This window comes from Hipposideros armiger, unplaced genomic scaffold (genome assembly GCF_001890085.2).
Source record: "Hipposideros armiger isolate ML-2016 unplaced genomic scaffold, ASM189008v1 scaffold_247, whole genome shotgun sequence".
Classification (NCBI taxonomy): Eukaryota; Metazoa; Chordata; class Mammalia; order Chiroptera; family Hipposideridae; genus Hipposideros; species Hipposideros armiger.
In genome coordinates this window covers 1,521,238-1,544,503 of record NW_017731597.1, presented here as the reverse complement: position 1 = coordinate 1,544,503, position 23,266 = coordinate 1,521,238, and the positions used below count along the sequence as shown (strand labels likewise).

The window sequence follows — 23,266 nt, the reverse complement described above, 5'->3', positions numbered from 1 at the left end:
TCTTTCTTTTAATAATCCTTCAGGCAGGTATTGACAATGATTTCTGGTAGCAGTAGGTGGCTTTGAAAGCAATGGATTTTTAAGATTATTTATTAGACTGTAATCTATATAAGGCAGAACCGAGCATGACGGGTAGCACACGGTAAGTGCTCAGTAAATATTTGTGGAGTGGGTGTGTTATAGTTTTAAATATTTCGTTTTGATTACTTCCTAATATGAGGGTTCTGCCAATTTTTTACAATGAAGTGTGGCAAAGGGTGTATGTGTGTTGTGGGTTCTGTCGCATACTCACACCGTTATCACTGTACTTGCACAACGTTCTGGAATTTCAAATACCACCTCAAAATGGTCTTGTGCTCCTCGAAGGACAACTGTGCTTCTGCCATTTTCTTTGATTGTCCTGCCTGTCGCATGGTGATGCTAGATTCATTTGATTAACGCTATCTTTCGAGCAAACGCTATACTATACATTGCTACCGTAATTCAATTCAACTTCAAAAAGTAATATATAGATGACATCTCTTAAAATGTGTATACCTTTTTTTGGCACCCCAATATGAACTTCTCCTATCTTTTTCTTTTTGGAGAGTACACATGTGCGAGATGTATTTTAATGTAAAACCAGTTATCCCAGAAATGAGAAACCAAAGTGTGACATAAGCTTGAAGAAACACTCCCCTACTTTTTTTTTTTTTAAATAAGGTAAATGTCAATGGAATTTAACCAGACTGTGGCCACAGCCTGAACTAGCTTGGGTGCAGTTACTATAGGAACCATGTTTGTCTCCCCAGTTCCTTGTAGATACCCTGGTGTGTGTTGATGGTATTGGTAGTTTGGCAAATATTTTTGGTCACCTACTTCCTATGTAGCATGTACCCTTTTAACAAACTTCTTTAAGAGCCTACATGTGTCTCGTAGCTGAATTCTGGACTCTTAAGAAAAGGGGTTTCTAGGTTGATGATTATGTCAGGTGTGAGAAATGCGTGGCTTTCCTGTCATTGTAAGGAAAACGAAATAAAACACAAAACCCTTGAAAACTGCAGGAGAATAAACTCCTGTCTAAATAGACACTTTTCATGTTAAATACAAACTTCTTTTGTTTTTGATTGTGTTCCCTGTTGCACACTCCCCCACCCCCACCCCCCCGCCCCCAAGCAGCCTCTTATTTAGTCTCATTACTTTGTAAAGGTTGAATGTTGGCCTTTTTTCATCCATCATTTAATTTCTGCTAGTCTAGTCCTGTCTTTCCTCCAGGTGTGGGAGAGAAGCAGTTGTCCTATCAGACGACAAGAGTCTAGTATTTTCCACCACGAACACAAACACAGCTCTATACCACCTCTGTCCTCTGCACAGCTGAACTGAGTGTTAAAAGCTTGGAGTGGAGGGGGGACTCGCACAGTACTCTTTGATGCAAACAAGGCTGTTTGCATCAGATGTCCCTTGGCTGACATTTGGCCAAGGGACATGGGATTCTTTTTCAAGAACGTTCTGTTTCACTTTTGAAGCTGATCACTACTTTCTATCACATCTCTCTATTTAGCAGGATAATTAAGATGCTTGGCTCCTGGTGCTGACAGGGAATTGGAACCAGTTAGGAGAAGTAGGTTGTTTTTATGGCTCTGCCTTACCTGATGTGATCTTGGCCAGATCACTAGATTTCCTGGTCTGGTTCATCTTCTTCTTCTTCTTCTTCTTCTTCTTCTTCTTCTTCTTCTTCTTCTTCTTCTTCTTTTTTTAAAGAAACAAGATTAATAACATGTACGTCCTGTATACATGGGAGAGACCTAGGGAGACTGAGTAACTCCCCTGGTTCATCTGTTTGAGACTGAGGGAGAGAAATAATTATACCTAATTTTACCCATTTCAAGAACTATTTGAGGACTCATTATGTGGGGAAGCACCAAAGTGAATAAAACAGTATGTTTCCAATAGGCGCTTACATTGGGGAGGTGGTAGAGAGGGAGAGCAGACAATAAGATACACATTCTTAGAACTATGATTATGTTTTAAAAAACTAATACTAGGCAGGATAAGAAAAAGTACCTGAAAGAGTCCTACAAAGCGAAATCACGGTAATTCTTTGAGTACTTCCCAGTAATCCTGCAGAATAGATATAGTTGTTGCCCATTTTACAGGTGAGAAAACCAAGAGTCACAGAGGTTGAGTGACTTGCTTAAGGTTACAGAGCTAGAGCCTGCACCCACACAGGTGATCTGCGTCTTGGACCGCTCCAAGTATCGCTCCCTTCCAGCTGTTTCTTGAGGAACAGAATGGCAAGAGAGGAAACACACAAGGTGGTGCCTTCTGGGGGATTTAGAGCCACCCTGCTTGGCTGGGGTTAGCGGGACAGAGGTCAGGGAGAGGGAAGACAGCTTTGGGTTACGTTGTTGAGGACTTGGAGTTGGTGTTTTCTCTGGAGACTGGCGGAGTCAACACGCAGTGTCTGAGCAGGAGAATCAAGAGGGCAGCAACTCGGTTTTAAGGTTGGTCCAGCAGTGAGGGGTACGTAGGTGCATGCGACTGATACGAGTGTCTGCTGCAGTGATGGTGGCAATGGAAAGAAGAGGAAAGAAGTAAAAGGAAGGACTCAGCAGCTGATTTGATGGGAAAGGGCGAGGAGGGGTCCAAGTGGACTCCAGGGTCTTGAGCCTGAGGAGGAAGAAAGCGAGGCCTTACCTGACATGGGTCCTGTCAGGAGGGGCTGATTTGGAACAAAGATTCTGGATGAAGGAATGTTTGTTGCGTATGACTAGGGCCCAGCTACATTACAAATGGAAATTCATTTAATCTTTACAGGAAGCTTTCAAGGCAACTTGTTTTTCCCATGGTGGGGTGGAGGAAACAAGACTCAAAATAGGAGAAATACCTGCCTTGGGGGCATATGGTGTGTGTGTAAGTGGCAAACTTCTACTTGAAACCAGCTCTGTTGATGCCTTGCCATGAGCTTCCCCCCTCTTTCCGCTGCCTCCTGTGCTGTGTCCCATGTGACCTGAAGGGCAGCGCTCAGAACTGGGAGGGGCTATGAAGGTTCCTCTGTTGAAATGTGTGGGGCATCCTTAGAAAAGGGGACCTGGAGTGCAGGTGAGGGGTTGGGGTGAGACATTCAAATTTATGAGGTCTCTGGACAGAGGAGGGGTTTATTTAAAACTAGGGGGAGGGGTGAAGTGATTGAGGGAAGGAAGAGGAAGAAGAAAAGGGAAACAGGGCCGGCCGAGTGCCGGGATGGTTAAGAACTGGCTTGGGACGCCAGCGGGCCCCGGTTCGGATCCCACATATGAGGGCCAGTGACACTGCCCTCCACAGCTAAGATGCTGAACAACAGCTCAACCTGGAGCTGGGCTGCCGTGAGTCGCCAGCGACGGCGTAGGCTGCAGTCCCTGCTGCAGTGGGTTGCCATGGGCTACCGTATGTAGCCAGCAGCCAGCGTGAGCGGCCAGCAGCCGCAGTGAGCAGCTGTCCAGAAGCCGGCGACTGATCTGCCTCACCCGGGAAGAGGGCAATGATGGTGCCAACTTGGGCCAGTGAAGCAACGTCCTCCACAACTAGACTGAAGACCAAAACGACAGCAACTTGTCTGTTCCCTTTCCCCAATTCCCCAGCACTGTTCCTATCCCCCCAATTCCCCAATAAAAATCTTAAAAAAAAAAAAGAAAAGAAAAGGGAAACAACTTTTAAAGGTTGACCTGTTTTAGGAGCTAAGAAGAGGAGGCAGGGTGGTGTGTGAAATAGAAGGACTAAGAGAGAGCCATGTTGTGGATACTAAGAAAGGAGAGAATTTGCAAGGGGAGCATCTCAACAGGATTCCTGCAGCCATTTGCTGACCCCCTGTATATGCCAAGCACTTCACAGTGTTGCTGGTGAGGTCACAGGAGAAGGGACCACTGGGTTTGGAAGATTGAAAATTATAGCAGATACTGATGTGAGCCTGACTCACTAAATATTAACAACACTATCGCTGAGATGGCTCACAAACGGATGTGTGTGGTGCTGGGGGTGGGTTTTATCAGGGTTCACTGGCCCCCTAACCCCCCCTTTCCCCAATAGCCTATAAAACTTGTTTGGCTCAAAACTGGCACTGCAGAAAGCAGTGTAATATAGTTTGATCATTAGTTTTAGGCATTTAAAAAGTGATACTACAGAAAAGAGGGCCTCCCCTTTTAATGAGGGAGTATCATAGCTTGGAAAAATGTCTGTAAAGATTTTTTTTTTAATGCCATAATCAGAACTAATTCTTCAGGTTGATGTTTCATAGGCTTTCTTTTCTCTCTCACTCTCACTCTCTTGCTCTCTTTTATGATGACCTTTCTTTCAAATGCCGTACCAAGAACTTGGAATTATTTTTTTTTTAGAACTTGGAATTATTAACTGTTTACCATAACACTCCATTAAGTCAATGCTAATTCAAACGATTGCTTTTTTTTTCTAGCCAACAAAATGTGTTTTCTCTAAGACAAACAGTACATAATCCAAAACCTGTTAAACGAGGGACCGTTTTTGAAAATCACATGAAGTTGAGTTTGAAGAACATTTTCTAGAGGAAAAATAATTAAAATTACAATAGAAACAAAGTTAGCAGGAGTCTGGAAGAGACCACAACAAATAGGAAGAAAGGAGCTCACATTTCAGTGAAACGCTATCAGTAAAACCAGAGCACTAAACTCAGAAACATGACAGAGCTGGGTGGGAGGGGTCTGGTGCAAGGGAGATCGAACTTGAAAGGAACCTGGTAACCCAAATGGCAGTCCCACTTCTGCCATCCACTCCCTATCTTTGTGAATTCTTCTCTAGTCCTCATTTTCCTTATCTGCAAAATGAAAAATCCTTGATCAACCAAAAATGAGAGATTCTCTCATCATCTGTGGGTATAGTGTCTTCAGCAAAATTGAGCTTGCCCTTGGCCTGCCCCTGTCACCTGGCCCACCTTTGCACCACCTACCACACAGAGGATGCACAGCGATGAGAGCAGGAGCAAAAAGGTGCAACAGAAAAGAGGGTGAACCTGAGACACACTGTGTGTGTAGTAATGGGTCGTGGTGGGTGAGCATGGGTGGAGCACCCCTTTACTCGCCGTTAAGTGTGATTGGGGGCTCCCGTACTGTAGAATTTTGTGTCACTCCCAGCATGCCCTTCTTCACCTGGGTAATTCCATGTGATTATTTGCAGGCAGGATGACTTTGCAAACGCTTTGAAGATTCGTTAGGAATGAATTGGTGACTTTGGCCAGATTATAATTCTTTTTCCTTTGAGAAGAGAAGGATTAACAAACAAGAGCGTTTTGTGTCCTGGGTAAAGTTATGGCTTGATGAGTGTGCTTTAACTCCCCGCCCGAGTAAGCAGCTGATGGGAGCCATAAACCTCGGGGTCAAACTTGTATAAATTAGTTACATCCCCGAGAGGCCGGTGTGTTAGAGGCTTGAAGAGCGACTTAACTTCCTCTTCATGCACTGGCCACATAACACAAGTGGCGAGGAAGTGAAAAGCAGGCGACCTAATGACACTGGGAGGCCCAAATCTCCAGTGTGAATGTATGTCTCAGCCAAGCATGGCAGGCTGCTTTGGGCAGAGTAGAAAAGGGATTGGAGCAAAAGTGGAGAGTCCACCCATTAGGCTTCTGTCTGCCCTTAACTGGTGTATTCATGGCTAATTCACTTAACCTTTCTGGGTCTCTGTATCTGTAAACTAGAGTGCTAGCCAAGATCAGCAAACTGGCTCGGGCAGGTCGCATTTATAAGGCCCCTCGTTCTGTTCCTTCCCCTATTTGAAATGTCCTGATATTTTTGTCTGTGTTGCTGCCAGATCTGGGGTTTACTGCCTGTGTCTCTCCCCACCAGCCCACCTAAAGGTCTCGTGGCATAGAGTGTTGAATTGCTGTTCTATCCGCCTCCCCCAAAACCACTCGGGGGTGATTTCTGAAATGCTATGGTGAGGAATGTATCACGAGTCCTCCATGGTGGTAGTGTATAACAGGGTTTTTGTTTGGCTTTTGTGCCACGGATCCTTTCAGAGTCTAAGTGAAAGCTATGGGCCTTCGCATCAGGAAAAAGTTTCTACAGACACAGTCATATAAGATTTCAGAGAGTTCATGGACTGTGAAGGCTCTCAGGCTACGAACCCGTGCCTAAGAAAAATACCATTATGCTCTTTACAAGCTTGTCTAGGACTGCCGCTCTGTCCAGGAAATGCTAGGAACTGGAGGTGAAGGGGACGCACGGAACCCACGCAGCCTGAGCTTGATGAATGACTTAGGAAGTGGTGGTCGAGCTGTGTGTGACTGAACCCTGGCTACTGTGACCTCCTTCTTGAGACAGACGCATCCCTTTCTGGATGAAAGCTGTGTCCTGTGACTGGTTCTGTGCCTCCTTGCCTTAACCATAGAACCTTGGCTAAAGCGGAAAATATCTGCGCGTTTTTGGTTTCCAACATAAAGTGGGAATCTGAGAGCTTCAGGCTGTTCTCTTTGTAACGTGTTGTGAGTACATTTGGACGGCATCCTCGGAGATTCTCCGAGAAGGACACCATCTAAATTTAAAAGTTCTCAGTTTGGGCTAGTCAAGTTTTGTTCCTGCCAGGGTTCATCTCACGGAGTTCACATTTTCATAAGTCACTTGTGAATTATCTTCCTTTTTATCGCCACACACCCCTACATTTTTCATCTCCCTAGAAGATCGTTCTGTTGACCAATCTGCTGGACACTCGCATCATTTGACAATTTGACTTTCCTGGGGATAAAGTCTTCCTCTTGCAAAGTCGTCATGACCAGGACCCTCAGCCAGGTTTATTTCCCCTTGGGCTTGAGTGTAGAGTTGCTGAATTAGTGGTAGAAATAAACAAGCACTAGTGGTGGAAATAAACTAGGTGCATCCTTTGAGTGCTTTGGAAATATAAAAGTAGATGAAAGTGGAAACAGGATCCTGATTCTATTTTGGATATAACAGATAGTCCTCTATCTCATAAATATTAAAAAAAAAACAAAATTCGAGAGCATCAATCTTAAGTTGCTTTAGTCTCTTTACCCCACTGGCTCTCTCCCTAAATTCCCATGGGCTCTATTCAATATTAAGCATTGTAATAATCACTCCCGATTTGACATATTTGATAAAAGCAGGCTAGTCCTTTGGAAGTCACTGACATTTTATTAGGATCTGTCCAGAATTGAAATGAATATAATCCACCTTAAATTTCAGGAAAAAAAAAATCATGAGTTATGTTTTCCATTTAAAACTGTTTAGGACTAAGTTCTCTAGGAAATACAAAAGTGGATCGAGGAGTACGACTCCACATAATGCCACCACCCAGCTTCGACAGTGCTCAGTACACAGCCGTCTTGTTCCGTCAGCGTCCCTGGCCACTTCTCTTGGTCCTGGAATTCCTGGCACCATTTCAAATGAAGCAAATTCCAGACATACCATTTTACCTATAAATATTTTATTAAGTATCTCTTAAAGATATAAGAACTCCTTGTGAACTTAACCCCGATGCCAACACCTTAAAAAACTGAATAATTCCTTACTACTAAATAGCGAGTCAATATTCACAATCCCCCAATTGCCTTATAATTTGTTTTTGTAGTTTATTTGAATTGGGATTCAGTAAGGTCTATACACTGGGGTTGGTTGATACATCTCAAGTTTTTTGACTTCTCTTTTTTCCTCTGTTTTTCTTGCCATTTTTGTCATTGTCATCGAAGAAACTGGATCATGTGTCTCTTACTAGCTTCTGGGGTTTGCTGATAATGTTATCTTGAAGGAAATAAGAGTAGCACAAGTATCTAATTTTTAAAAAGGTGTTTTTAGGTGTCTGTCAATGTTTCACTTTATGCTGAAAATCTAGCTTCGCGGTTCAATTATTAAGCGGGTGGAAAAAGGGCAGCATCGAGTGACATCTCTCCATTTTTAATCCTGCTTTGTCTTTGATTGAAGACACCTTGGCAGATTATACGCCGAGGTGTCACTTATCCACTGCTGACATGGACTGGGCAGGAACACGCCAGCCATCCTTCATCAACAATGCCAAACGGTTATTTTGGGCAGAGAACTAGAGGAGCCGTTTTTCCTGTTGAATCTGCAGCGGGGAAACTGGGGCGATTGAATGTACGCCTATGCCTCAAGCCTTTTGGTCTCAGCACTCCTCAGCCCCTATGTGTGGTGTTGAATATTCTCTTGGGGACTGTCCGTTCCAATGGAAATATGATCGCAGAATTATCTGGGTTGGAAAAGACTTCCTGAGGTCACCTGGTCCCGTCTGCTAACCTCACCATGGGATGCCAGCATCAGCTATTCCAGAACAAAGCTGCTCGTTAACAAGTCCTGTGTCCCATGTACACCCCCTGTGTGTTCTAAGCCTGTTTTCTCTTTTGTCCTTCATGGAAATAAGTTATTAAATGGCATCCCTTTCTGTCCTGGAGGCGTGTGCTGTACATACATATGTGTTCGGTACACACACGTGTGTCTGTGTAGATCTTTCAGATTAATCTTGATTCTTCCATTTGCCCTCTACCATGCGTACACCCTGAGACCCCAGTCAACCCTCTGTGTATAGTAATGGTTTTTATGAAAAAGAAGATGTTTTTAACGGGCCAGTTTTGACAGCTGTTGGGATTATCGTACGCTGTACTATTTTTTTTTTTTTAGCTACAGTGTGTGTGATGGTTTATTTTATGCGTCAACTTAGCTGGGCCTGTAGGCACAGAGATATTGGGCCATACATTATTCTGGGTGTTTGGGTGACAGGTTTTAGATAAGATTAATATTTAAATGTTAGACTTTGAGTAAAGCAGATTGCCCTCCCTAATGTGGGTGGGCCTCAACCAATCAGTTGAAGGCCTGAATACAACAAAGAGACTTGATTCCCCTGAGCTAGGAGGAATTCCAGCAGACGGCCTTCAGACCGGAACTGCAGCGTCAGCTCTCCTGAGGCTCACCCTGCAGATTTCGGACTTGCTTAGGGTCCATAACTGCATGAGACAATTTCTTATGACAACTCTCTTTCTATAGACACATCCTATTGGTTGTGTTTCTCTGGAGAACCCTGACACATAGTGCGGGGGACAAAAAAGACAAGTAAGTATGTGCCCCAGATTTATTTGGCTGCCTGTTTTTGAAGTGGTTTTATATTAACAAGATGGAAAGATCATTGGAGAGACCATCAGAAAGAACCATGAGATTCTGGCCATAACTCTTCTAGCGAACGGCCTTTCAGTCTCGGACCTGGTCTCTTTCTCTCTCTCTGCGCTTCAGTTTCAGCTTCTGTCTGCAGAAGGAGTTTGAGATAAAGGATAGCCAAGTCTATGATTCCATGAAATACAAAGGTGAACATTTGAGCCAGCTGCTGAGGAGGTATCTGAAGATTCTGAGACCTGCCCAGGAGCTGGAGAAGAAAGGAGGCTGAGGATGTATACAGGTAATGCTGGTGCTATGATGCCACGCACATCGGAGAAAAAAATCATGGACAGAAGTATGCTCTGCGCATCAGGTAGAACATCTCATTAATTAAGTGTAAAATGTGGACGAGTAAGTGTCTGCATGGAAACCTTTGTCTTTTGTGCCTTCTCACCTGAGGGGAGATGGGCTAACTGAGGGCGCTTAGCATCTGTCTCTGCATTGCAGTCATTCTCATTTTGTGCAGCGGTGGGGTGGTGGTGGAGGCTTGGCAGCTGGGCCAAGCTGAGGCCCTCTGGCCAAAGTGAGGGGCCCCAGTCCAGCTAATAGACAGGAAATGCCTGACCCCAAGGACATTGTGCTATTCTTGACTACAGAGATTGGAAGGAGTCTCAGACCAGCTCTGGCCAGGGGGGTTGTAAGTTGATTTCTCAGTTGCCTTGGTTTCTTTTTTCAACTTGGGCTCCCCTCTCCAGGTAAACAAAAAAAGCAGTAATCACAAGGAAGAAACCATATTATTTCAGCTTCTTCTGTCTGGAGAGTGGTCAGTACTTAGCTGCAGTAATCTTTTGGCTTTCTCTGTCTGAAATGAATGTTCTTCTCCTGCAGCTACTGGGGAGGCTGGCATTTTGGGTTGGACTGTCTGGGTGTGGGACTGGGAAAGTCAGCCGAGGGGAAGTCAGCTGTCCCCTGGGATGGGGACACGTTCTCCTTGCTCCCTGCAGATGGGGTGAGGTGGCTTTCTTTGTTCTTTGGGCTCTTTGTGACGACAGGCTCATTCATCCTTGAGGAGGCAGGACTCTGATGGCTGTATCTCCTGAGAGGCTAGTTGACTGTTTACCCAGTTGGTGCTGAAGGACTGACAAATGATTAACCCCCTGGAATCCCTGGTTAGCCCCCCCAGTTATGGTCATGAGTTCAGCCTTTGGAACCACAGACTTAAATTGTTTTCCAGCCTTCTACCCAGTCGGGTGGCTGGGCCCGGCCTCTGTTATGGAAACCCTCCCTTGGGAGAGCCTGGTGCGCAGGGGGCGTGGGAAGTGAGGGAGGCAGCCTCGGCCTGTGGCTGGGAGGCGGGGAGGTAAGGCAGGGGCCCCGCCAAAGGACTGGGGGACAGGAAAGGAGCTGCGGCCCCAGGAGGCGGAGAGGGAGCCGCTCCTGGCCCGCCGCCTGGCCGCTTCCTTCCCCTGACATGACAGCCCTGCCGGCCTGGCTGGCGGCCACCTGGCTGTGGCCGTGGCACATGACTCCCCCGCCCCGCCGCCGGGGAGGGGTGCGGAGAGGTTTGCGCTCTGGCTGCCCGCTCCCTGCTGGCCGTCCTGCAGGCTGGGGCTGCCAGGTGGGCCGCTTCTGGTCCCGGTCGGGCGACATGCCCTAGACCGCTGCCGCTTACTGCTTACGTCCGTCCGGAGGAGCCGGCGGAATGGGAAATGAATAGGAAATAACGATGGCGCAGAGCCCAGAGACGCCGGCTGCAGTGCTGACTCTACCTGGGAGCAATGTCACCTGGAGCTCCATTTGCTGAGCCTCCGCTTTCTTCCTACATGCAACTGGGTAGGTGACCCTCACTGCATTCTTGGAGGCAAATGAGAGTGATCTACTCAAGTGCAGTGTCGGCTGCCTGGTCGGCCAGTGGGAGACCAGCTCACAGCACCTCACTCCCCACAGCCATCCCGGGCCAGAGGGTGGCATGGCAGCATGGGGTCCAGTGCAAAATGCCCCGGAGAAAGCCAGCCAGGGGTTTATCTTTTGGGAGGATAGGGGAGAGGTCTGCGCTGGTCTGCCCCAACCCCTTCACTGCAAGTGAGATTGAATCCATAAAGTGCCCGAGGGGGGTTGGGGAACACACTTGCTGTTGTAAAGGTTTTACAGGTAGCCCCTTAGGGGGCCATCGGGAGAATGCGCCAATAAACGCAGGTTAAATTCCAATTCTGCCTCTACAGCTAGCTTCACGTCCCATTCCCTCCCTCCTTCCCTCCTTCCAACATACACCTATCACATTTACTTCCACTCTTAGCAATCAATATCTCCAGACTGATCTGATTAGCCTTCCAAATGGGGTTGAGTTTGTCTGGAAGGCACTTGAGCATTTATTCTCCTAGTGACTTTATAGGGTAATAAACATTGCATTACTCTTTTTTTTTGGGGGGGGGGTGAGGTATGGTGGCGGAAGCAGGGACATGAAAATATTGCAAGTTCTAAAAACTAGGGTTTGAGCAGCCCTGGCAGAGTTGGCTGATTCCCACCTGAATGACCTACGCCCAAGAGAAAGGGTTTGTGGTGGTGGTGGGTGTTAGGGAGTTAATTTGGGGTGCTAGCTGAGTAAGCAAGCTGCCAGGGGAAAATGTCTAATGAAACTGAACAGTGATCCTCCCTGTCATATGACAAGCAAGAAGAGGACTCAGGTATAGTCATCCCCAACCTCCTCATTGAGCCCAGGGGGGGGGGCAAATACTCAAAAGTCACACCGCCCAGTGGCTGGGCTGGCCCCAAACCAGGCCTCTCCCCCATGGCTAATTCAGTGATTAGAGCTAGATGCAGAATTGATCTTGTCTGTCTGACCCCCCCCCCACCATTACTTCTCTGATTCCTTTACCCCTTACACTTCTGTCCCTTCTTACTGGGCGGGGTGGGGTTGTGGGGGGTGGGGGAAGAGCTCCCCTACAGATGGTCTAAGTCAGGGTTTATTGAATCGTGCATCTCCTTCAGCTTTAGGCTTATACTTTCTGTATAGAGGATGGGTTATCAGCATCTCCACACCAATGTGGAACTGGTCCTTTTTTTCCTTTGCCCCAGCTCCCCAAGCAGCTAGCACCTCCCTGGTTCTTATCTCCACAAGGTGGGCTATTTATTAATAGAGCCTGTTAGCAGTCAGACCAGAGACAGCTCGGCTGGTTGGACTGGCCAAAGGTCATTCCCGGCAAATAGACCTGTGACCCTCAGTTTAGGAAGCGGTGTATATGTATACAACTGTTTAAATAAAGAAATTGGCCAAGTTTCATAATCGTTTATAACTCCTGTTTATTGTGTCTCGACTGTGTGTCAGCTGCTTTCACAACTATTAATCTTACATGGTAGGTGGCAGCATACTTGTTTTTAAGGGTGCAGAATCTGAGGTTCAGCAAGATTTAAGTAACTTGCAGAAGGTCACGTAGCTGACAGAGCAGAGGATCTGAACCTCGGTTGGTCTGGCCGCAGAGCTGTCCCAGTGCTTTGCCACCCATTCATTTAGCCAACCCTGACCTTGCTTAAGAAAAACACATTGCTGGATTTTATTTTGAGGAGGAAGGGGAAAGGAGCTGGGACAAAATGTGCTTAGCTATCTGTTGATTGGCACTTCAGTTATACCCCAGCGTCTAGATAATGTTTCTGAAAATTAAGTCTTCTAGATTGAGGTAATCGCAGCTCGTCCTTGTCTTCCTTTATGTTGCTTCTAACGTATCCTAGGTTTTCCTTGAATGTATTTTGTCACATTAGAAACAAAGTTGGCTTTGTTGCTGATAAAAATACATCTTGATTGTAAAACGTACAGATGGTCACAAAAAAGAACAGTCCTCCGAACAACCCACCAGCTTCTGGTTAAGAATGTAGGCTCTGGAGCTAGACTGCAGGGGTTCGAATCCCTGCTCTGCCACTTAAGGTTTGTATGACCTTGAGCCAGCCATGCAACCTCTGTGCCTATGTCCTTGTCTCTAAAGTTGAAAATAATACCCTGCTTCATTGGCTTGTTGTTAAGATTAAATGATGTGGGGGTGACCGGTTAGCTTAGCTTCTTAGAGCGTGGTGCTAATACCACCAAGGTTGTCGGTTCGATCCCCGCATGGGCCACTGTGAGCTGCACCCTCCCTAAAAGAGTCAACTGTGCCATTGTAGCATGAAAGCAATGTGCAGCTAATGACCATGGCTGTTCCCCAGTGAAATTTTTAAAAAAAGATTAAATGATGCAAAGCCCCTAGAGGTGACCAAAAGATGTTTAACATTTTAATAAATAATCTTCCGGTATTCCTCTCTGAACCTGTGTATATGTGTGTAACTATATATGCTAGTTTGCATGTATAATAAACACCATGAGATTGTTTTTAAACCAACCAGTTTTCATCCAGTAACATATTGTGACTGCCTTTCCTTACCTCTGAGTAGCCCTTTTCATTACTTGATGACTCCCTGGAACCCGGTGATGTGACAGTGTGAATGGAACTGAGTCCCTATTGTGGGGCACGCACATTTCCAGTTTTGCACTAACATTTAACGTGTTTTTAAACACGTTTGAGTAGATGTTGTACAATGAATGGTGTCTCTTTAGGTCACAGAAGCTTCCCACTCTTTTCAGGGCACACCTATTCCTCCCTCCCCTAGTGTGAATGAAGATGTGGACATATTCCCTTTGGGAGCTCAGACCTCCGGAATTCTGAGTGTAGTATTACTGTGAACTTTCATATGCCAACCCTAAGTGGGGAACTTAGATTCTGTCTCCCCCTCCAACCCCAACGTCTCTCCTAAATCTAGAAAAACCATGTTCTTTGTTTACTATCACTCTTGGCCCCCAAGAAATCACACATCACGAAGTCCTCTTTTCCCATTCTCCCTGTGTCTGAGGTGCTTTCTAAGAAGGTGCTCTGTCCTTCTTAAACGGTTTTAGAGGTGAAACCCTATGTTTCCCTGCTTCACAGGGCAGACCCCTAAACCCTGCCTTTCAGGGTGGAGAGCTCTAGTCACTTCTGTGCCATTCTGGGCACCATACGCTGCCATTTTAGTTCCATGAGTTTCTGGTGACACATCTATTTGATGACTTTACTCGTGTAAAATTCTTCTTGTGGGTTTCAGATTAGCAGAAACCATTGATTAGGTCCCCCTTAAGTTTCTCCTCATTCCTCCATTGCTTTTAGCCACCAGCAAACCAACAGGTCACATGTTTGAGGATCCTACTCTTAGCTCTCCACCCTCCACCACTTCAGGGTATGTTATACACGCAGACTCAAGAGATATACTTGGCTATAGAGGCTGAGCTCCAGCAGGCAAGAATGATGGGTAGAAGCGATTCGGGGTTAAAAGTCCCTTGTGGGACAGATCTCTTAAAAGGTTTCTAGTTTTAATGGGATTCTCTCCTACAGCCTAAAGCTGAGTGTTTGGAACCAGGCATTTTAAACAGCATGTGTTCGGAAGGAACTCAGCTGCATTGCAGGATACTGTTGACTGACCAGTCGCAGGCACAGCCATTTTCCTATGACGTTTAAGAGAAGGGCTTGACTTTTCATTCTAATCTAGGGAATAGAGCATCTCTGAGAAAGGATATGCTACTTAGGGCGACAGGTCTGCCAGAATTATGGTGGTGCCGGTGTGTGTTCGAGGCATGCTGGAATGGCACCAGGACTTAAAGAAATAATGTGTGTATTTCACATTAACAAGACAGGTCACACGTGCAGTCATACTGAGAGTATCTCTTCCTTTCCACAGTATTTTTCAACGTTTCCTTCTGACGCCCTCCCTGTGAGAAAGGTTACGTAGCATTAGCCACTTTGCACTGGTGAGGACGCTGATACATTGAGAGGTTAATTGACTTCCCTTGGGCTCTGGAGTGAGGCCGGCCCAGCTGGCATGGCTGCTGCCTGTAATCCTGCTTTCCACTTTGAGGTCCCTGCAGAGCCAGGGCTGCCTGGGGAAGTCCCCTAAATGGAGGCAGGAGATGCTCCCAGCCAATTCTTGCTCAGCCCAATTCTTGTAAATCCTGTTTGGGGCTGCCGAGGCAGAGACAGAGCTGGACCCTTCAAGGTCTGAGTCCCAAGATCCTTGACCCATCAACTGCTTTGCTGCCTTGAGCTAGGCTATCAGAGTGATGGATGGCAGAAGTCAATTATTTTTGGCTCAGCTGCGCAGTCTTGGCAGGGGGCCCTTTAAATTGGAAATGTAAACCTGCCATCTACAAAAGGTTTAGGAAACTGAGGTCATTTTCTCCTTACAGTTCACATGTTGGCCTGCTCTGTAGAGGGGTTACCAATTATGCCAGGGGCATGCTCTGTTAAGGGCTCTCTAGTTCAAATATATATAGAAAAAGGCAAACTATGCAATAAGTCTATAAGGATGGCCTCTAACATAGAGGGTCCTGCATCTTTTCCACCCCCTCCCCCAACAGACCTCCTAAAGCTTGAATTATCTTGGCTCTCTTGCTCACAAGAAAGCACCAGATCTTCACCACAAAGCTAGGTGGGTGCTGCTGGTGGTGACCTGGTCTGAGATAAGAAGTCGTCGGTACACGGATGCTTCAGTTATTCTTGCATCTTGAATGTATTTTTCCTCTGGCTCCTTAGATGTCCACTCCTCATTAGCTAAAGCCCTCACAAGATGGCTTTGGGCTCGAGGAAGCAAAGCCCCCTGCCCTCCCCCTCCCCACAGCTTTACTGAGGTATAACTGACAAATACAAATTGTACATATGTAGAGGAGGGCAAGTTTTTCATGAGAATAAGGAATGTGTGGAACTTGGAGGCAGCACCATTGGTTTTATCCCTTTACTGCTGAGTTAAGCTGGTGGCGTCTTTTATTGGAGCTTTTCTCAGCTATAAAATGGAAATAATACTGTTACCCCAGCATTAAAACTCTAAAACCATGTTGATAGAATCATCCTCTTCACAGATGGGAGGTCATATTGTGGTCCAGTGAGAGTTGGCTTGTGGCTTCAGGATGAGTTGTCACTGTGCCTCTGCCACCCAGACCAGCCTCTTTTGCACTGGGTTCTGTTTACCTTAAAATGTGAGGTGCAGCAGACAGTGGCCATCTGGGGCTTGGAACTCAGTACATTCTGCTGCACTGTGCCGCTGACTTTCATGGATATCAAACGCCAGACAAGATGAGGGGATGAGGCCAGACTGACATGCCCTTTATCTGTGTTCTGTCTGGAGCAGGGATCCTGGGTTACCTTCCTTGCCTGTTCCTCCCAGATGGAACAAGAAGACCAGCAGGGTGTGTGTGAAACCCCAGACTCAGAAGACAAAGGGATGGGCTCCGATTTTGAGAACTCTGAAGACAAGGAAGGGGACCCGGAAGAGAGAGGAATGGGCTCCAACTCACAGGACACAGACAAGAGAGGTGGCCAGCCAGAGCAGATGAGCTCCGACCCACAGGACGAAGCTACAAGAGGGGACTCAGAGGAGCGGGAACTGGTGTCTGACATCTGCACAGGTGAGGACAAAGCTGGAGTTTCCAGGGAAGGTGCTCCCCTCACATTTAAGTCTGGCGCCTCTAGAGCTATAACCACGGGCAGTATTCTTGCGAGGGAACTCTCTAGAGGAGACTGTTAAACAGATCCTATACCATCTTCAGCCTGGGGAACATCCTTCAGTTCAGCCTGAGGTGGGCTGTGCTGGTAAAATGGGTGAAGAGGGTACGCACTGGCACGGCACTTAACAGTATACAGAATACTGCCATAGATGAGCACTTGTAACAGCCCAAGAGGGAATATAGGTAGTGTCAGAACCTACCTCATTGGCTGGTTGGGAGCGGTAGATGAGCTGCTGCATATAAAGACTTATTAAGCTCTTTACAAAGTACTGTATTCAGATGCTTACAGTTACAGTCATCATCTTGTTTGCAGATAAATAGTAAGCTCTGGTAACTGACCTGGCCAGGTTTGTGTCTATCCCTTGCTATTCCTGACTTGGAAAAAAATACATGCTGGGCCTCCATCCGACTTCGGTTCTGTCTTCGGGCGTTTGTTCCTTTATTCTGCTCCGTGCATGCCTTGGGGACAAAAATGAGCTGAAATCCCTTCTGGCCAGGATTGTGAAGTTGCATTCCTTCCCGTGACGAGGCCCGGCTCCCTGCTGCCCTCTCCTGCGGTACACACAAGCACATGCTTTCCTATCTAGTAATTTCCTGGAGGGCCCTCTGCTTGGGCATAAGCAGCCAGAGACAGACAGGTCTGAGGGCTGGGTCAGCCTCTACGCCAGGCTCACCAGCTCTGGGCCTTTTGCTGACTTCCCCTTTTCCCTGTGCATCCCCCCATCCGCCTTAGGTAGTAAACCCCTTAGGGGCTGGTTGAGCCAGGTGGTCTTTCCTTGTGGCTGGTAGAGTGTGGTCTTGTCTTTTGAGGCTAGGGCCTTGAAAGGCATAGGGAGCTCTTTTTTTTTTTTTTTTTAATTGGGGAATTGGGGGATGGGAACAGTGCTGGGGAATTGGGGGAAGGGGAACAGACAAGTTGCTGTCCTTTTTTTTTTGTTCTTCAGTCTAGTTGTGGAGGACGTTGCTTCACTGGCCCAAGTTGGCACCATCATTGCGTTCTTCCCGGGCGAGGCAGATCAGTCGCTGGCTTCTGGACGGCCAGCTCACTGTGGCTGCTGGCCGCTCACGCTGGCTGCTGGCTACATACAGTAGCCCCTGGCAACCCACTGCCACAGGGGCTGCAGCCTATGCTGTCACTGGCGACTCACAGCAGCCCAGCTCCAGGTTGAGCTGTTGTTCAGCATCTTAGCTGTGGAGGGCAGTGTCACTGGCCCTCATATGTGGGATCGGAACCAGAGCCCTCTGGTGTCCCAAGCCAGCTCTTAACCGTCGCGGCACTGGGCCAGCCCCGAGGCTTAGAGTGAGCAAACCTCTTCTGAGATCCCACAGAGCCCCACCTGGCCCAAAGTTGACCATGTCAAGCAGACTGTCAGGCCCTCAGATGGCTCTGTGAGTGGAGCCTTGGGGCAGTGGGTGGGGCCCAGGCCCAGAGACCGCTGCCAAGAACTGGAGAGCCAAGGGGACAGGTGAGTGAGCTTTTCCCAGGTTTTGGAACGCCTTCTAATTTAGGCTTTCCCCAGGAGGTACCAGGTAAGAAGGCGGCTGGAATCTGGGGACTTTGGAGAGTGATGTTGAGAGCCCTCCCGAGAGAGGATTACGTACTTACTTCATGGCCCACACACTGCTTGAAGCTGGCCGCCTCTGGGTTTACCTTTTGCGCGCCAGGTATAGTCCACCCCATTGCCACCTTTTCTGTTGCAGAGGGGCTGCTGAGTGACGAAGAAGGGATGGCTTTCCGTGAAGATGAGGATGACCAGTCTGCTGTAGCTGAGGTGGCCATGTTCCCAGGACTGTCCGAGTCCGACAGCATATCCCGGAGCCCCGGAGAAGAGGAGGAGGAGGAGGAGAGCGCCGGAGAGAACCGGCTCGCGGAGGAAGAGCAGCCTCCCCCGCCCGCGCTTCCCTGGAGGCGGCACCTCTCCCTGGGCAGTCGGCACCGGGGGGACAAGCCGGCCCACCGCCGCTTCCGCCGCCTCCACCACCCCATGGCCATGGACCTCGGAGAGTTGGACAACCTGATGGCCAGCATCATGGACGCGCCCACCATCTGCCCGGACTGCGGGGAGAGCTTCAGCCCAGGCGCCGCCTTCCTGCAGCACCAGCGCATCCACCGCCTGGCGGAGGCGGCCGCGGCGGCCGGCCTGGAGCCCTTCGGCCAGTGCGGCGCGGTGGTGGGCGTGGCCGGGGACTTCGGGGCGGGGCCTGCGCTGGCCCGGCCCCCGCGCGAGAAGCCCTTCCACTGCGGCGAGTGCGGCAAGGGCTTCAGCCGCAACACCTACCTGACCAACCACCTGCGCCTGCACACGGGCGAGCGGCCCAACCTGTGCACCGACTGCGGCAAGAGCTTCAGCTGGCGCGCCGACCTGCTCAAGCACCGGCGGCTGCACACGGGCGAGAAGCCCTACCCGTGCCCCGAGTGCGGCGAGGCCTTCAGCCTCAGCTCGCACCTGCTGAGCCACCGGCGCGCGCACGCGGCCGCCAGCGGCGCGGGGCCGGCGGCGCTGCGGCCCTTCGCCTGCGGCGAGTGCGGCAAGGGCTTCGTGCGCCGCTCACACCTCGCCAACCACCAGCGCATCCACACGGGCGAGAAGCCGCACGGCTGCGGCGAGTGTGGCAAGCGCTTCAGCTGGCGCTCAGACCTGGTGAAGCACCAGCGCGTGCACACGGGCGAGAAGCCCTACATGTGCTCCGAGTGCGGCGAGACCTTCAGCGTCAGCTCGCACCTCTTCACGCACAAGCGCACGCACTCGGGCGAGCGGCCCTACGTGTGCCGCGAGTGCGGCAAGGGCTTCGGCCGCAACTCGCACCTGGTCAACCACCTGCGCGTGCACACGGGCGAGAAGCCCTTCCGCTGCGGCCAGTGCGAGAAGCGCTTCAGCGACTTCTCCACGCTCACGCAGCACCAGCGCACGCACACGGGCGAGAAGCCCTACACGTGCATCGAGTGCGGCAAGAGCTTCATCCAGAGCTCGCACTTGATCCGGCACCGCCGCATCCACACCGGCAACAAGCCGCATAAGTGCGCGGGCTGCGGCAAGGGCTTTCGCTACAAAACGCACCTGGCACAGCACCAGAAGCTGCACCTGTGCTAGGGCTGGGCCCTAGGGAGGCTGCTCCCCCACTCCTGTCCCCCCAGCATGTGGGGAGTAATGTCCTGGGGGCAGACCCTATAGAAAGAAATGGGAAGGGGCGGGACGGACAATCTAAGAGTGACTGGGGAGCCTCTTGTTGTTAGGGGGCCCTGAAGGGGAGGGCTGAGTAAGAGTTGTTCTTCTGGGGTGCTATATATGTTGCCTGCCTCCTCCCCAACAAAGAAATGTTTGGGAGATGTGTTTGAGCGTGGGGACTTCCTCAGATACAGGCTGTAGGAGCAGGCACTTTGAGGATCTTGAGGAAGGGAAGTTGGGGGACGGGGGGTACAGGATGGCAGGTAATAGAGTAGGTTGGGCTGTGATGGCCTGTGGGAATCAGGAGAGAGTGTGGCTGGAGTGAGGGTTATGGGGTAAAATAAAGGGCGGGTGTGAATAACTATTGGTCCCACCAGGTGGTAAAGCCAGTGTTTGCCCTGTCCCCTCATGTCAGCTATATTCCTTGGAAAAGTAGAGGAACGTTGTCCGTTCTGTAGGAGAGGATATATTGTAGGCACTTCCCTTCCTTTCTCTGAGCCACAGTTAGCTGCTATTTTAAGGCATCCAGGGGAAAGTGAGCAGAAAAGCTACACACCCTTATTTCAAGGATGAAAACCTCTGCGGTTTACAAATTCATAACTGGTTTTCAGATCTGGGGAAACCTGGGCCTGTGCCTGGTTCCTGCTGGGTCGAGGTGGTCTGTGTGAATGAGCAGACTCTGGCCCTCAGTGTCAGGGGTGTGCCAGGCTCCGTGTTTTCTTTCAGGTCTCACTTGGGACCTTTTAATGTGAAGGAAAATGGAACAATCCTAGTTATGTGTGACTTTCCCTTTCCCAGGTCAGCTGGATGCTTGTTTCAAGTGAACCTCGGACCATCATCAGCAGTTGCCCCAGCAACCTGCTGCAAAAGTCAACTAGCTCAGAATTTTACTGGCCTTATGTGAGTAACGCAGGAAAGTGAAAGGTCCCATGTTGGGGTGCAAAGCCTTCGCTTTGTATCTGTATACCCCTCCTCCTTGGTAGCGATGGAGGAGATCACCACACCCCCATCTCCACCCATATCGATGTGGGCTCTGATCTGACCAGACATTGCTTTTTCCTGCACAGGGAGGCACAGTAGGAAGCTCCAGGCTTTACACAGGAGGGCACAAGCAGGGAGAAGTGAGAATGCGAAGTTGCCAAAAGCACAAGCCATGGATGTTTTCTGGTGGTTCTATAAATGCCAAACTAGCACTTTGATGTTTGTAAAGTGCTTTATACTTTTTAATGATTGTTAGTTATTCCTCACACCTCTGTGAGGTAAATCAGTATTATGACCCATGTCTTAGGGAAGGCCTGGGGACGAGAGTGCAGCAGGCTGTTTTAAGAGAGGCTGATGACAGCGTGGATAGGTGTGGTCCGATCTTTTGTGCTCTCCAGCTCAGCTGCTAGGAAGGCTTACCTGTTGTGATTTATATAATAAACTAAGAACACTGAAAATGCGTATGCTTGATGGAAAACTTAAGGCTAGTCTAGAAGGTCCAAAGATGTCCTTGTTGACAAAGCTGGTCTTTGTCACCTAATTAGGGTGTCCTAGGTGTGTTCCATTTCTCGTAGGGGGCTATAGTTAGATGACTCTTGTATAGATTTCAGTTACCTGTGCTGAAAATCCCTCCCCTAGGTTAGCCTTTAGAAGTTAGAGTTATGGAAAGCAGTACTGTTTTCCCCATGAGCGAGTGTTAACCCTGTACTTTTCCTGGAAGCATCTTCACAAACTGTTGGACACACTTGAAGGAAAAAGAAAAAACCCAACTACAAGCTTGTTTTTACAGTTTAGCAGATCTGTGGATGCCAGTAATTTATACTTGATCAGTTCTCTTCTAGCAAAGAGCCTCTTTGGGGACTATAGAAAAGCATGTTTTTGTCATTATAAAAACACTTTTTAAGAAAATCCTGAGAATTCTGGGTTTGTATCATGCTTCTTGATCTTGCCCTCTTAATCAGTTTACTGCGATTCACAAATTCAAATAGGTTTTTGAAATAATAGTTTTTGAAGACACATTCTTTTTTATTTGCTTTCAGTTGAGAGTAGTACTAGCAAAGCGAGTGACCTTTATTTATTCTGAATCTTGTAGTCTGAATACGAAATGTATAAGACTCACCTGAAAATGATGTAGCCAATGTGTATGTAACCTTATTCCTTTTTTTCATGCACATCTACCTCTTCCAGCTGTTTTTAAGTTCTTTCAAGTCTGTGCCTATGAAATCTCATTGAACTTTTTTGATTACTCATGAGTTGACTATCCACACTTTATGGGTTATTTTGGCCTTTTGCTGCCATTATTATATTATACTGTTGCACAGTGTCGTCTGCATCCAATACGTTGTTATGTATTAGCAGCTTTGGAGAAAGAGTTCAGTTGAAGCTAATGTAAAATAATTTCGTGGCAGTGGAAATCTTTGGATTTCATTGGCCTCTCATTCTTTCTGTTACTGTGGATGAGAGAGTCAACTACTACATCAGTAGCCCTTCGGCGAGCAAACCCATTAGCAGAAGGAGACAGTCCAACCATCAACACCCATTCTCGTGGTACATCTAAAATGTGATTCCATTTTTTCTTACAATTCTTCAGGGAACATATCTGCATTAAGGGAGGTTAAATGCATTCAGGAGATGGTTTCTTGTATTTAGTTTTAGAATAATAGTATTTCTAAAGCAAACCCTGTTAACTGTGGTTCACTTTTAAAAATGTTACTCTGAAGACTCCTTCCACCAGCTCAATGATAGTGGAGGCAAGTGTATCATTTGTTTCCTGGGAGTTCGGTCAAGTGCAGGCTGCCCTTCACTGAGTGAAACCTGGGGCAGATTAAAGAGGTTAAATGGCTTAAATCTTGAGCTCCGAGTCGGAAGGAGATGACAAGCTAACCCCTTGAGCCATGTGGTCTCTTCAAGATCAAGAGGCTGTCCATATGTGAAAAAGTACAAATGAAGAACCTGTGTTTCATAGACAATCGGAACTGCGTTTCTGGCGTCTGTGCCCATTCTCCTTCACTGTAATGTTCTTTGACAGCTGTTTGTTAAAATCGTGAATAATTTAATGATCCTGAGATTAACAGGTTTCGTGTGAATGTGTGCTTGTGTGTGTGAGAATTGCCTTCTTTTCAGGCTGTTTTATTTAATAATGGTTCCCTGGACAGCATCCTAGTGTTCAGCAACCACTATGAAATATTTGTCATTAAATCCTTATCAGTCTTTTACCATGTCATTGTTTCTTCTTTTTAAAAAAAAATTTTTTTTTTAAACTTTATTGGCGAAAAAAATTTTTTTTTTTTTTTGAGAACAATGTGTTTTTTTCAGGAGCCATCAGCTCCAAGTTAAGTTGTTGTCCTTCAATCTTAGTTGTGGAGGGCACAGCTCAGCTCCAAGTCCAGTCGCCGCTTTTAATCTAGTTGCGGGGGGCACAGCCCACCATCCCATGTGGGAGTCGAACCGGCAACGTTGTTAAGAGC

The 23,266-nt window shown here is 47.9% G+C and overlaps 1 protein-coding gene across 7 annotated transcripts in view; it reads left to right on the top strand.

Annotated features, from left to right (window-relative positions):
* Window positions 1-23,017, top strand: part of ZNF697 (zinc finger protein 697) — a 28,541-nt gene extending 5,524 nt beyond the window's left edge. For 2 of the 7 annotated variants that reach the window (XM_019655825.1, XM_019655822.1), the window contains exons 2-4: window positions 9,243-9,399; window positions 16,275-16,551; window positions 18,352-23,017. In XM_019655825.1, coding sequence (XP_019511370.1) covers window positions 16,311-16,551; window positions 18,352-19,742 — 1,632 coding nt within the window. In that variant the 5' untranslated portion in view covers window positions 9,243-9,399; window positions 16,275-16,310 and the 3' untranslated portion in view covers window positions 19,743-23,017. The other 5 variants (XM_019655824.1, XM_019655823.1, XM_019655829.1 and 2 more) reach the window with 3 other exon arrangements.
* Window positions 23,018-23,266: the final 249 nt, after the last annotated feature.